Here is a 14,173-nt window from a genome sequence, read left to right on the forward strand (position 1 = left end):
CTCTCGGGGCATCTCTAGTCTCTCAGACGGCGGCATCGCACTCTGGGGGCATCTCTAGTCTCTCAGACGGCGGCATCGCGCTCTCAGGGCATCTCTGGTCTTTCAGACGGCAGCATCGCGCTCCCATGGAGCACTGATGGGGGTGCCAACCACTGAGCTTATGGTTAGCAGCCAAGTGCTTTAAGCCCGGCACCACCAGGAGTCCTTCTGATGGTAGCAGTGAGTATGTCACAGTGAGTACTAGGGAGAAACAGCAGGAGAAGCTAGGTGGACTGGGAATGTGCAAGCATGGATGGGAAGGGTGCGGTAACAGCAGTTCCAAGTAGGGCTGGCTCTCTGGGGAAAGAACTCTGACAGAGAGAATGATAAGCACAAGGTCCTGTGGCAGGAGCCAGCCGGCATATTGGAGGGATACAAGGGCATCCAGTGGCTGCAGCCGGTGACTGAGGGGGCTTGGGTATGGGCCTCAGAAACGGATGCCCTGGAGGGTTTTGAGCAGCGGGGAAGCATGACAGGATCTGGCTTAACATTTTAAGAGGACATGATTGACAGCTCCAGCAAAGTAGTATAATCATGTAACTTCAAAGTATTTAAAGTCGTATAGTGTGCAGAAAAGGTAGCATATTTTCTTTTTTGGTTTTGTCTTTAGATCGCCCGAATTAGTAAAAAAAAAAAGCATACATACTTCCTGTTCTTTAAATGTGGAATCTAAGGTAATGCTGTGTAAATGCCTGCATAAACATAACCCCAAGTACATAAGTAGATCTATTGTGTTTTAAAGGGAAAAATACAGGTTTGTAGTAATAATATTATTTGATGTTATCTTTTTTGAATACTTTTATTGACGTCTTACTCATTCCAATTGATATGTTATCATTTTATTTACTTGAAATAGTTGGTTAAATTTAGGAAACACATATACTGTGTATTTTGGTTACCATAACAACTTGGGTGAAAAATTGAAGAACAGAAGTTCGATCAACCGGTTGATGTTTAATATAGTATGAAAGTTTTAAAATTATATGCTATATTATACTCTTCAGACTGTACATTAATGTATACCATAGTATGTCGTTGAAAGAGATACTTCTTTTCCAATAAAAACCCTTATAGAAACATGAATAAGGGATATTGTATAAAAACCCAGAGTAGAGAGTTGCTCGGAAGATTTCTTTTAAAACTGTAAACATTTAGATTAACTGAAAGGTTGGTGGTTCAATCCCACCAGCTGTGGCACTCCATGTTCATAAAGACTACAGCCCCGGGAACCTCATGGGTCCATTCTCCTTTGCCCAATAAGGTTGCTATGAGTGGAAATCAGGTTGATGGTAGTGGGTTTGTTTTTGTTTTTTAATTTTTCTCTCCCCAAGTCCCTCTCTCTGCCTTCTCTCCTGTCCTTGGGGAATACACGAGGTGGAGAATAATACAGAATAAATGTTTAATTTATCTTACTCATCGAGGATCTGCTGCTGTCTTTTTTATTGGATCCATTTGTAATGTTTTTAGAACTTTCAGTGCCATGATGTTCAGATCTACCACATCCAGTGTTTCGTTATCAGGGTTACTTTGTGGCAGGCTGTCAAGACATTCATTCTAATTCCATTTTACTTTGAACCCTTTAAACTTGAAGCAGCTGAGGGTTTGAACTCGTGTGTAAATCATTCTTATGCATTTATAATTGGACAAAGTAATTCATAAATCATTACTATTAGACATCTCATGAGTGGAAAATGTTGGCGTGTGTAACATTGAAGTGAAATGTTGTTGGCCAGCGTACACCAGTGTACACTGTTCCCCTTACAGAATTTCATTTTGTCTGACATGGAGAGTGTTGAGGAAAAGGCAAATATCTTAGCAGGTACTGTGATTGAATTGACCTCTGAATCACAGAAAGCCAGAAAGCCTGACAGTAACGTTGTCTAAAACCTTAAAAAAAAATTATGGTGCATGTGATGTGTATACTAGAGGCTGAAATGAATGGGCTATTAGAAAAACTTGCTTTGGGGGGAAAGGGGAGAAAAGTCATGATGTTTTTGGAGAGGCATGGGAAATGGCGGTGGTGTTTATCCCTTGAAATGCCTTGTTTTCTGTCCTCAGAAGAAGCTTCTGATTCAGCCATGAGCTGCTCTGGCTTTAGCTTTTTTTTCTCCTTAAATGTTATTATAGTTTATTTTTTATGAATAAGTAATTGCTGTTATACTCAGTGTGTAAGTGCCTAGAATCTTGATGTGTATGAGCCATTGTTTTATAAATACATTTGTTGTTACTGGGAGTAAATATAGCCATTTTTAAAATGCATCATTCTCCTGATAGGAATGATTGATTATAAAATGGTTTTCTATGAAACCCTTATTTTTTCCCTTTTCTTCTTGTGTTTTATTACTCCAGAGAACAACTGAACTGCTCCAAGGTGACCTTAATTTTAAATTTATTTATATGTGTTTAAAATTTCAGTTATTTATATGTATTTACTTTAAACTACTTCCAAAATGAGGCACCGGACTTTTAAAAAAAGAAATGAAGTATAGGATAAATTTGTTTTCATATTGCACTCGTACATTTGTACATTTTGAGGTAAAACATTTGTTTAAACTCAAAGCAAAGCTGTTGTTGAATTGATTCTGACTCATAATGACTTTATAATCAAACAGAAATGCCCCATAAGGCCCTTAACCTGTGATCTTTTCTTTCTTTCTTTTTTTTTTGACATTAATAAAACTTATTATTTATTTATTTATTAAGAAAATTATTATTTTTATATATATTTTTTTCTTTCTTTTTTAACATTTTATTAGGGGCTCATACAACTGTTATCCCAATCCATACACACATCAATTGTGTAAAGCGCATTTGTACATCGTTTCTCAAAACATTTTCTCTCCATTTAAACCCCCGACATTAGGTCCTCATTTTTCCCCTCCCTCCCCGCTCCCCCCTCCCGCATGAGCCCTTGATAGTTTATAAATGGGTATTTTGTCATATCTTGCCCTGTCCGACGTCTCCCTTCATCCACTTTTCGGTTGTCTGTCCCCCAGGGAGGAGGTCACACACAGTTCCATGTAATCGGTTCCCTCTTTCCTACCCATTCTCCCTTTACCCTCCCTGTTTCGCCACTCACACCACTGGTCCTATAGGGCTCATCCGTCCTGGATTCCCGATAAATTTGTTTTTAAAGGTGAAAGATGACTGCTATAAATGTAAAATGAACACATTCGAAATTTTATTTAACTCATGAGTTAATGAAGAGATGAGTAGTAAATTGCAGCTAGGGGCGTTCAGAGGATAGATAGGCAGTAAGGAAGGCTGCAGTACATATGCGAACAGATGTAAAACCGGTCTATTGCGAGGGCAGTGCACCACTAAACACCGTTCCTTCGCATGGACAGCTATCGGCTACATTATCCTCTCGTTTCCAGCCCTTAACAGAGCTAGCGCATTGGCTCAGAGAGCAGGAAATGCAGCAGTCATCCCAGCAGATGCACTTTTTGCTCAGTTCAAAGTCATAACTACTGTTGTATTTCTGTTGCCATTCATTTATCATTCAAAGAAAACATACCAAATAAAATCATCCGGCTAATATATAAACATACTTTTTATGGGGGGGGGGGGGTTGCTTTTGCTAAGTCGTTGTGTAAGCATTCATTCTTGTATTTCTAGTCTCTCAAAGTAGCACCTACTGTTTTCATTCATTTCTGTTGAATATTTTGCTCTTGAGTTCTTGGGTTGAGGTTAGTGAAGCCGTTTCGGAAACGTCTGTGCTTACCCATAGAAATTTTGGTGGAGGGAATTGGAAGTAGATCGGATGGTAAAGGGGTTGGTTTCTTTTTAAGAGAAACATTTAGATCTCTCATAAGCCATTGGTATTTAGAATTAAAGACATAAATGCAAAATTAAAGGGGAAATCGTGGAAATGCAAAACAATAGAGGGAAAGGGAGATCAGAGGAAATACGATTTAAAAAAATACATACATTTGACTTATTATAATCTCTGAGTACCCAACCCTTTATTTTCGTCTCCTCTAGGTCTTGAAGGGTCCATGCAGCCTTCTAACCTACTCCACCCCACTGCCTTCTAGTCGATTTTAACTCAGAAATTCCATAGGACAGAGGGTTTCCAAGGCTATAGATCTTTCTGGAAGCAGACTGTTACCTCTTTCTCCCGAGGAATGATTGATGGGTTCAAATCGCCCACCTTTTAATTAGCAGTTGAATGGATGCTTTAACCCTTCACCATCAGGGCTCATCCTGGTCTTATTGTAAGACAAAACATTTCTGGGAAAAATGGCCCCAATCATAAGCCTGGTAAGCCCACCCTAACCCTCATAACCAACTCCTCTTTACTTTCTTTTAAAAGGCCCATCTTGTGGTGTCGAGTGGGTTGTGGGTTGTGTTGCTAACCAGAAGATCAGCAGTTCAAATCCACCAGCTGCTCTACAGGAGAAAGATGTTGCCTTATACGCCCATACACAGTTACAGTCTTGGAAACCCGCTGGGACAATCCTATTCTGTCCTGTAGGGTCGTTACAATTTGGAATGGCTCGATGGCATTGGGTTTGGTTTGAGCTGAATAGAAGCTGACCTCTGCCTTTACTGCCATGTGGTAGCTACCCCTTCCTTTCCTGCCATCCTTTCTCTTTTTATACAGGAATTTTACAACCCCCCCCCCCCCCATTTATTAAGAGCTAATCCAGACATCATACCATTGCATAGTTCAATCACATCAAGAAGCAGTTCACAATTGATACCAAAATATGTCAAAACATGTTCTACCTTCTTGAGCTCCTTGATACCAGCTTCCTCTTACCACCCCCACCCCCCAACGTCCCCATCAGGAACTTTTATTTAGTTGTTGGCTCTATAGGTTCATCAGTCTCGAGTTTCATATGCTGAAGAACATAGAAAAACACAGCAAAGATTTAAGAAGGCTACCTACAATGACAAAATACAACAGAGATAAACACCAATATGAAAAAACAAAACAAAACAAAAACAGACGATATTACAAAACAAATCAAGCCCAAAGTGTATCAGAGGGGAGATCAAGTGACACGGTTTTAACTGGCCAAGTCAGATTTATCCTTGTAATCTATAGTCATCTCTTCAGTACTCTATGTCTGATAACCAGGTTAGTCCCATCTGGCAATTATGGTTAGGGGGAAATCACCTGAGGCTTATTCCCTGTGTAGATCTTGCAAATGTATTTTGGGCTTCCGCTGTCATCCAGAGTCTTCTGGCCTACCAGAATTTCACAATTTAAGCTCTGATATTCTTCCCACCTTTGGTGGAGCATGTAATTTACAATCCTTGTGTTAAGGATGTTGGTGGGTGTGATACGTAGGCCAATAGGAACATGTGGAGTTAATCAGGTCGCAGTTTGATGGGAGGGCAAACAGATAAATGAGTCTGCAAGGCCTGCCCCCCTCTCTTTGTCTCTGGTGATCAGAGCATGCTGGGGCATGTGTACTGCTGCTTTAGCTATTTCTCTGCCTCAATCTGTGATCTGTGCTACCTCTGGACCACATCAAACCATGGATCATGTTGCTAGAGCTTGAGGTTTCTTTGAGACCTGCTTTGCTACACTGCTGGTACGTACATCGCTTGAGCTTGAAGCTGGTGGATCCTGTCGCCTTGCATCACTTGCTTTCGATATTCCATCTGGGCCTGCTTTGTTAAGCTCCCAAGCTACTGACTGTTGGTGACCCACCCTGCTGCCTGTGGGGAGACTCTGCTTGCTTTGTCCCAGGGAAGACTCTACTGTCAGCTTCCTTGACCCTGGACCCAGCAGCCCAGGTGAGTTGAAGGACTTCCAGTATATTAACCGTTCCACAGAAGTGAATTGAACTGAATGCTGTATGGACTAATTAGCTGTTATATTCCTTCTCACTGTGTAAACCAACCTACCTACCTACCTACCTACCTACCTACCTAACCTAACCTTCCTACCTACCTAACCTTCCTACCTACCTAACCTTCCTACCTACCTAACCTTCCTACCTACCTAACCTTCCTACCTACCTAACCTTCCTACCTAAAAATCGCAAGCGTCCTGGTTTCGTTTCTCTAGAGAACCCTGCCTAACACAGTGTGCTTCTTCCATGTGGGCTTAGTTGACATCTCACTGAGATGACTGCTTGTTTGGAATCAAGCCTTTAAGATCCTAGACACTATTTTATCTGATAGCCGGGCACCATCTAATTTCTCACCACACATTGCTATAGCACCCATATAGTCAGTGTTTCTTTCATGAGAGCTAGTATTGGGCAGGGCCATGTCATAAGAACTGATTGTGCTTAGATTGGAGCTAGGATTAAGTGCAAGCTCATGGACCATTCCTGAATCTGTTTGGGTTTTTTATTTGCCTCTGGCTTACCTTAGAGGTATCCTTATTAATTTATGGTAGAGAATCTGATCAGTGATCTCCCTGGAGTATAAGGACCTTCTGTTAATACTGTTACTGATTAGCTCCTGGCACTCATTTTTAAAACACCATTAAGAGAGGGATGTTAAACAAATATAGGCTATTCACTTGTACAGAATAAATATGTGACTGGAAGCTCTTTAAACAAACTGTGAGTTGGTTGTCAGCAAAACTTAAAATATTAATTACTGACATTGTCAATTACAGGCCTGTCAGAATAATATAGATCTTAATACCGCAGGTAGAGCATTGAAGTAGTAAGTCAATGTTGGTCTGCCTACTGACAGCACAGTACTCCTGGTTCTAGCTCTTTTCTGGTTCTTCACATATCCTGTAATTTCAGTCTTAAGTCCTTAGGTTACAGGTGTGTTTGAGATAGAATCTAGTTCACCTCCTGGGATTTCCACATTAGATCCCCTCTTGTGTGGCCTTTGAAGCGTGTTGTGTACCTTCAAGATCCAGCAGCATTCAGTGCACCAGTGTTCAATGCCACTTCCCTTGGGTCCCCAGGGGGTGGACAGAAACTGGGCCAATGTGCCTTATTAGGTGAATATTACTCTCCTCACCCCTTTAGAGTCCTTAAAAGTATTATTAGATTTTTTTCCCCTCTAGGAAGTTGGCCCTCCCCCATTTTCTACCAACAGATGTGCACTTGTCTTTTCTCAGCCACGTCTGCTCCCTTTCCCTATCCTGACATGACGTTGCTGTTAGTAGCTGTCATCACGCTGGGAGTAATGTCTGCCAGCCCTGGGGGACGTCCTCTTAACTTTGCCTGGCAGCCACTAAGCGCGGGCATCTTCCCTTTCTCCTTTCTTGAAAATGCGATCCCAGCTGACGCGAGGACCCCCTGCCAAAGGGACATTCAAGATGCACACACAGGGAAGATGGTGCATGGTCCACGGGCACCAGTCAGACTCTCTACAGAGCTGCCTGGCCACAGTGACCAGCAGACTGGATGGCCTGCAAGCTGCGCCTGCACCTGTCCCGGTGCTCATCCCTACCGTGGTAGACTCATACAGTTTTTGTGCTTTGGTGACTGACTAACTTCACTCAGCATAAAGGTTTCCAGACCCCTCCATGTCATGAGGTGTTTCATGGTTTCATCACTGTTTTTTAGGGGTGCATACTATTCCATTATGTGCATATGCCAATGTTCTTTAAAAATCCATTCTGCTGATGAGCATTTAGGTTTTAGGCTGTATGCAACTTCTTGCCTTTGAGAACTATGCTATTAGATCTATACAGGAATCCTTTAATTTAATTTTCTTTATAAAATTTTTTTACAAATCTTTTAATTGGGGGCTTGTACAACTCCCATCACAATCCATCCATCCATCCATTGTGTCAAGCACATTTGTACACCTGTTGCCATCATCATTCTCAAAACATCGTCTTTCTTCTTGAGCCCTTGGTATCAGCTCCTCATTTTCACCCCCTCCCTCCCCAATACAGGAATCCTTTTAATGCAGGTCATCCTCGCATGTTTTAAGTTTGCGTGGTGCAATTTTTTCTTTGAAAGAAGTGAACTTCGGGGGAAAGTATCTTACAGGTTGTGCAACTGTATTTCACACTGCAGTGCCTCAGGGTGCTCGTTGAATCTGTTCCACATTCAGTGATGCCAAAGTTGGTCAGTTCAGATGGTGACAACCCAACCCTTCGAAAAAGCGTCTTTCTCTCTTGACCTGCAGGTGATTATGAAATGGTAATTTAGCACCTTGGAAATACTAGTTCAACAACTTAGGGAGCTTTTTTTTTTTTTTGCTGAAGGATTGTCTTCCTCTGTCTCACCAACCTAGTCTGAGTGTGCACATTGCAGAGGAATGTACATAGAGCAATGAAGAGGGATCTCAGACAAGTCGAAGCTACCCTTGTGGAGTCAAAGATGTTGCTACCAGGTTTTTCTCCTATTCAGGAATAGATGTAAGAGGTGGGTGAAAGACTTTTTAAAACTCCGAATGAGAGAAGTTTATAAGAGTTGGGAAAAGTCTGAACAGAAAGGAAAAATGCAAATAACTTTGTGGAAAAAAATGTATTGACTGTCTGCTATGTTTCTGGCACTGCCCTTAAATAATAACAACACGAAGGTCCGCGTTCAAATGGAACTCAACAAGAAGAACCAAAAGCAGAGCCCCTGCAATGTCCATTTGTCTCCCAGTGAGATGAACTTTAAATGGAAAAATCTAAAACCGAACTCCAACTTCCGGTCTAGGTTATGACCTTTCTTCCATTGCTGAGGACGGCCTCGTTGGCAAGAACTCCTGCAGAAGCAGTGCCACCTGAAGCTGGCATGCCAAGTCCAGTTTGACGACGCTGCCAGTAACAGAGGAAGAATGGCTTTGAGATGTAAAACACAGCTTTTTCTGGAAAATTGCTAGCTGTGTGAGTACACAGAGAACCTTCTGTGGAGGCCGTAATGCACCAAGACCCATTGATGCTAAAGAGAGAGGGACATAGCAAACCAAATTAAAATAACCGGCACCAACAAGGATTAAAAAAAACTCCAAACAACAGAAGACTTGCTTCAACAGGGAAGTCAAGGTGCCTCTCAGAGTGGTCAGACCGGCACACCTTTCCCACCATTCAGTGACTCACATCTTCTCCTTGGTTCTGGTTTCTGGAACAGTGGTTTTTTTCAGTTTAGATGACCTTTTCAAGAAGGAATTAAAAAAAAATCATTTTATTCACCCACCTCATACAATTCTTGTTACAATCCATACATCAATTGTATCTGACATATTAGTACATGTATTCCATTGTTCTTTTCTAGACATTTGATTTCCATTGATCCCTTGGGATCAGCTCCTCATTATTTCCCTCCCCCCACCCCAACCCTCATGGCCCTTTGATAGATTGTAGATTGTTAATTATTTTCAAATCTCACACTGACCACTGTCTCCCTTCCCCTCTGGTTTCTGTTGTTCTTCCCCCTGGCTGGAGGTGTGTGGTTATGTGCCCTTCATTGTGATGGGTGCCCCCCTTCCCACCTCTCCCCCTCCCTCCCCCTACCCTTTCCGTATCTCTATTCCCATTCCTGTTCCTGGGTTCCATGTGTTGTGAGTTTTATCTCTTGCCTATACCTATGTACATGCTCCCGTCTAGTCCAGAGTGGGAAGCCGCACCGGGATCATGATAGTGGGGAGTGGGGGTTGGTGGGGGAGTGAGAAGGCCTCCAGGGATCAGAAATATATTGCATGACCCATTAGTGCTCTACTGCATCCTGATTGACTCATCCCCTCCCTGCAGCCCCTCTGTCGGGGGGTGGGGGTTGTTCCATTGTCCACAGATGGGCTTTGGGTCTCTGCTCCAACCCCTCTCCATTCTCACCATTTCATTTTTGTTTGTCTACTGCTTGTTGTGAATCTTCTGATGCCCGTTGCATGGCCTTGATGACACCTCACGATCACACCGGCTGGTGTGCTTCTTCCATGTGGGCTTCTTGCTTCACTGTTGGATGGCCTCTTGTTTAACTTCAAGCCTTTAAGACCCCAGACTCTATATCTTGTAATAGCCGGGCCCCGTCCTCTGTCTTCACCACATCTGCTTATGCACCCATTTTGTCTTCAGCGATCATGTAGAGGGTGGAGGGTGGGGTGAGCATCACAGAATGCCAATTTGTTAGAACAAAGTGTTCTTGTATTGAGGGAAGGTATGAGCCGAGGGCCGTCTGCAGCTTCAGTGTATTGCCTTATAAATATATGTACATAGGCCCATACCACTATTGTTATGGATGAATGCATTTGCATAAGTGCACACCTCCGTTAATCTCCCTATCCATGCCTTTGCTTCCTAGAGGTTTCCTCTGTTTCCTTTTGCCTCCTCTTGCCCCGCCATCACTTTCCCCCTCTTTCCACCTCTTAGTGCTTCCTCTCCACTAACTTGGTGTTGCTCTAATACTCACAGGATCTCTACCCTTTTCTGGATGCTGGCTCTGCTTCCCTAGATGTTCCCCTGTCCATGACCACACCCTTTTCCCCACCTCCTTCTTCCTCTACCTCCTGGGGCCATTGGCCCCGTTGCTGTCAAGAAGGTATTTTTATGAAAATTTACAGAGCTTCATGCACAAGAAAACACGAAATGATGATGCTTGGATATGTAAATGTATCATGGTAATCATCTTTGCAAATACCTTGTCTTACAAGCCGCTAAGGTAAAAAGAGACAATTTAAAAATTATAAGTAAAAATGGTGGAGCCTTTTCAGACCTTGAAGAAGTTTAAGGGTTCAAGGAGAAAGAAACCAACCAAACTAACAACAGCAAAACACAGTGGAACAAATACTCTTTGATATGGTAGCTAGCCAAACCAGCTTTTCTTTCTTTTAGGATAGAAAGATCTTTTAATAAATGAAATACATAGACTAATATGTCAGTGATGTACTCAGTAGCCAATAGTCATTAAAGAACAGCAATTATGTAAATTGTACTTACTTGTTTTTCTGTATTTGCTACAATTCTTCGAAAACCACACATCAAGTAAAGGGTAAACAAAGCACATCAAAACCCAATTCACTGGCGTGGAGTCAGTTCCGTGACCTGTAGGACAGAGTCGAACCGGCCCGGGGGGTTCTGAGACTGTGCAACTCTTCATGCTGGGGCCTCGAACTGCCCAACTCATAGCCCACCATGCCACCAGGGTTTCTTTGACAAAGCTCAGAGATGGAAACAAGGTTTAACTGACAAAAACATGAAATACTAAGAAAACTCTACTTTCTTTTAAAATACATAAAAATCTTATAAAAATACCGGTCATATAGCTTGTACAAAAACATATAAAAATGTTATAAACCAAAGAATTCAAATACAGTACAGTAAAGTTAGTATTAAAAGTTAAAAGGTAATTGGCCTCATGAAAATTAAAATAATGTATAAGATGAGAGACATCTATAATGATAAAATATCTTTAAAAATCAGCACATTTTATAATGAGCTATATTTTTATGAGTTTCTACCAAGCCTATTAAAAAAACCCCACAAACCCACTACCATTGAGTTAATTTCAACTCAAAGTGACCCTATAAAGTGACTGAGCTATAAATCTTTAGGGGAGCAGACAGCCTCGTCTTTCTCTGGTGGAATGCCTGGTGGGTTTGAATCACTGACCTTGTGATTAGCAGTCCAGTACTTGATAGTGCCAATAAGATTCCTAATATAGATAAAGTTTTTATTAATCTTAATGTCTAAATTATTAAGAAAGAGAAAAGAAGTTAGATTATAACAAGTGCCCCAAATAGGGAAAATATAAATAATAAAACTAAGTAGAGAGTAACAAAATGTGTATAGTCGATTCTTTGGGAACGTTGGTCAAAGTGATGACTATTGAATCAGTTATTTTGATAAAGAATAAAGTGGAACTGGGGAGGGGCAGGGGGAGCTGACAGCATTGAGGACTGTATAACCCGACTGGAAGGGATAGAACAACAGGACTGTATGTGAACAATACATTGGATTGTGTGACATATGGCAAACAACAACAACAAAACTATTATAGAAAAAATTAAAAGAGTAAGTGTTCCTGGGGGTGTGGTGGGGGAGGGAGAGGATAAAGGGGAGCCGATATCAAGGAATTCAAGAAGAAAGAAAATGTTTTGAAACTGATTATGGTAGCGGTTATACAACACTGCTTGATGTGATTGAACTCTGGAAAGTTAGGGTAGCCAATCTGTAAGAGCTCCCAGTGAAATGATTTTAAAAGAATAAATGTACATAGGACCTGAAGAAGAACTGTAACAACTAACATTAAAAAACCCAGAATCCTTGGGGAAAGTTATTTTTGAACACTTGATATTAAGGAAGTCCTGGTTGTACAATGGTTAACCACATTGTTGCTAACCATAAAGTTGGTAGTTCAAACCCAGCCAGCTGCTCCAAGGGAAAAAGACTTAGCGATGATTTACTGCCCTAAGGAGATAATAACCAAGAACACTCTATAGGGCAGTTCTACATGATTACATAGGGCTGATCTGAGTTGGAATTATTCAATGATGGAGAGAGAGAGAGAGGAGAGAAGGGCAAGGGGAGAAAGGTGTGTGTGTGTGTGTGTGTGTGTGTGTGTGTGTTTTACTGATGGAAACTAATGAACTGCCAAAGTGGATGCAGCAAGAACTAGAATTTTTTTTAAATCGTTTTATTAGGGGCTCATACAACTCTTATCACAGACATTCAGTTGTGTAAAGCACATTTGTACATTCATTGCCCTCATCATTCTCAAAACATTTGCTCTCCACTTAAGCCCCTGGCATCAGGTCCTCATTTTTCCTCCTCCCACCCCCTCTTCCCTCATGAGCCCTTGATAATTTATACATTATTATTTTGTCATATCTTGCCATGTCTGAAATTTTAACTAGAATCAACCTCCTCAAAATAAGTTTGGAAAAGGGTAAAGTATAAATAAATAAAAACAATAGTTTTAGAAACCCAAAGAGTCATAACAAATTAATAAAGAAAAGGGCAGCTTGCCCTGATGGGGATTTACTTTGGAGAATGTTTTCAAAAGGTCAAAGAACAGTTGTTCAGTAGGAAATTAATTCTAGGTTCAAAACACAGAAAAGGACATTGCTAACTCTCTACTTCAATTTTTGAGCATAGAAGGATTTTGTCTTGCTGATTTGATGAGAACAAAAACCTATAAAGAACTGGGGGTGGATCGGGGCCATTATCAAGTAAATAATATGAGAGGTTAGCCCCTAAAGCCGGAAGAAAGCTCCGCTGGGTGGAGATTTCATACTCACTTTTCCTGCCAGGCGAGCATCAAGCAACTCACTCTGAGTTAGGCAACCAGTGATGTCGCCTGGGAAGATCCAAACACATTCACAGTGAACGTTTTTGTCAAAGCTGTTTCCCTTGAACCATGTTTTCTCTGATGGCTGATTTAGGAGAACAGTGTGCGGCTGTGGAATTTTGTTTCCTGCTCAGGAAAATGCTGCAGAAACTGTTGTGATGTCGAACACAGCTTACAAGGATAGCACTACGGGAAAAACTCAAGCGTATGAGTGGTTTTCTCTTTAAAGAAAGATGAAATGTCGATTGATGGACAAACCTTATTCTGGACGTCTGTCAACTTCCTGAATGGACAAAAATGTCAACTCAATGCATTTGGAGTTTGTTCCACTAGGTCAGACTGTTAAGCAAGCTTTCTATTTAGAGTTTCTGAACAGATTGTGTAACAGTGTGCAACAAAAAGGGCCTGATATTTGTGGCAAGCAGGGGACCGGTTTTGCCACCACCACAATGTGCCTGCTCACGCCGCCATCTCAGTTTGCCAGTATTGGGCAAAAAGCAGCATGCCTCTCTTTCCCCATGCACCTTACTCACCTGACCTTGCTCTGTGCAACTTACTTTTGTTTCTTCAAATGAAGAAGGGCATGAAAAGACAGCGATTTAAAACGCAGAAGAGGTGAAGAAAAAAATGAAGGAGGTGCTGCCAGCCACCCAAACAGATGAGTTTGAAAAATGTTTTCAAGAGTGGAATCACAGATTTGACAAATGTATTAAGTGTAATGGAGAGTACTTTGAAGGTGATAAGGTTATTTTGTAAAAAAATTTAAATGCATAGCTTTGGAGAAACACAATTCCGGTTGTTTTCGGTAGCCCATAGTACAGGACTGCATTACAATAGCTATTCACTTTGAGCAAGTACATTATTCTCAGATGCATGAATAGTGTAACAGGACAGAGGAGAGGAAATGTAGGGTTTCATTTCCTTGGCTTCTGCGTCCTATCTAGGAGAAAAGCCCATCAGCTGCAGCCACCGCATCAGGG

General features: G+C 41.5%; 1 protein-coding gene across 4 annotated transcripts in view; it reads left to right on the top strand.

The window, feature by feature from the left end:
- Positions 1-14,173, top strand: part of OMA1 (OMA1 zinc metallopeptidase) — an 89,145-nt gene that overhangs the window by 69,394 nt on the left and 5,578 nt on the right. Inside the window, exon 9 of one of the 4 annotated variants that reach the window (XM_045291953.1) lies at positions 4,024-4,125. The exons of the other annotated variants lie outside the window; for them this stretch is intronic. Within the exon in view, the coding sequence (XP_045147888.1) occupies positions 4,024-4,086 (63 nt within the window). The 3' untranslated portion in view covers positions 4,087-4,125. Of the gene's footprint in view, positions 1-4,023; positions 4,126-14,173 lie in introns of those variants that run through there. 4 annotated transcript variants of the gene reach the window in all.

The sequence above is a fragment of the Echinops telfairi genome, unplaced genomic scaffold (genome assembly GCF_000313985.2).
Source record: "Echinops telfairi isolate 266 unplaced genomic scaffold, ASM31398v2 ScPeMD7_443;HRSCAF=831, whole genome shotgun sequence".
Taxonomy (NCBI): Eukaryota; Metazoa; Chordata; class Mammalia; order Afrosoricida; family Tenrecidae; genus Echinops; species Echinops telfairi.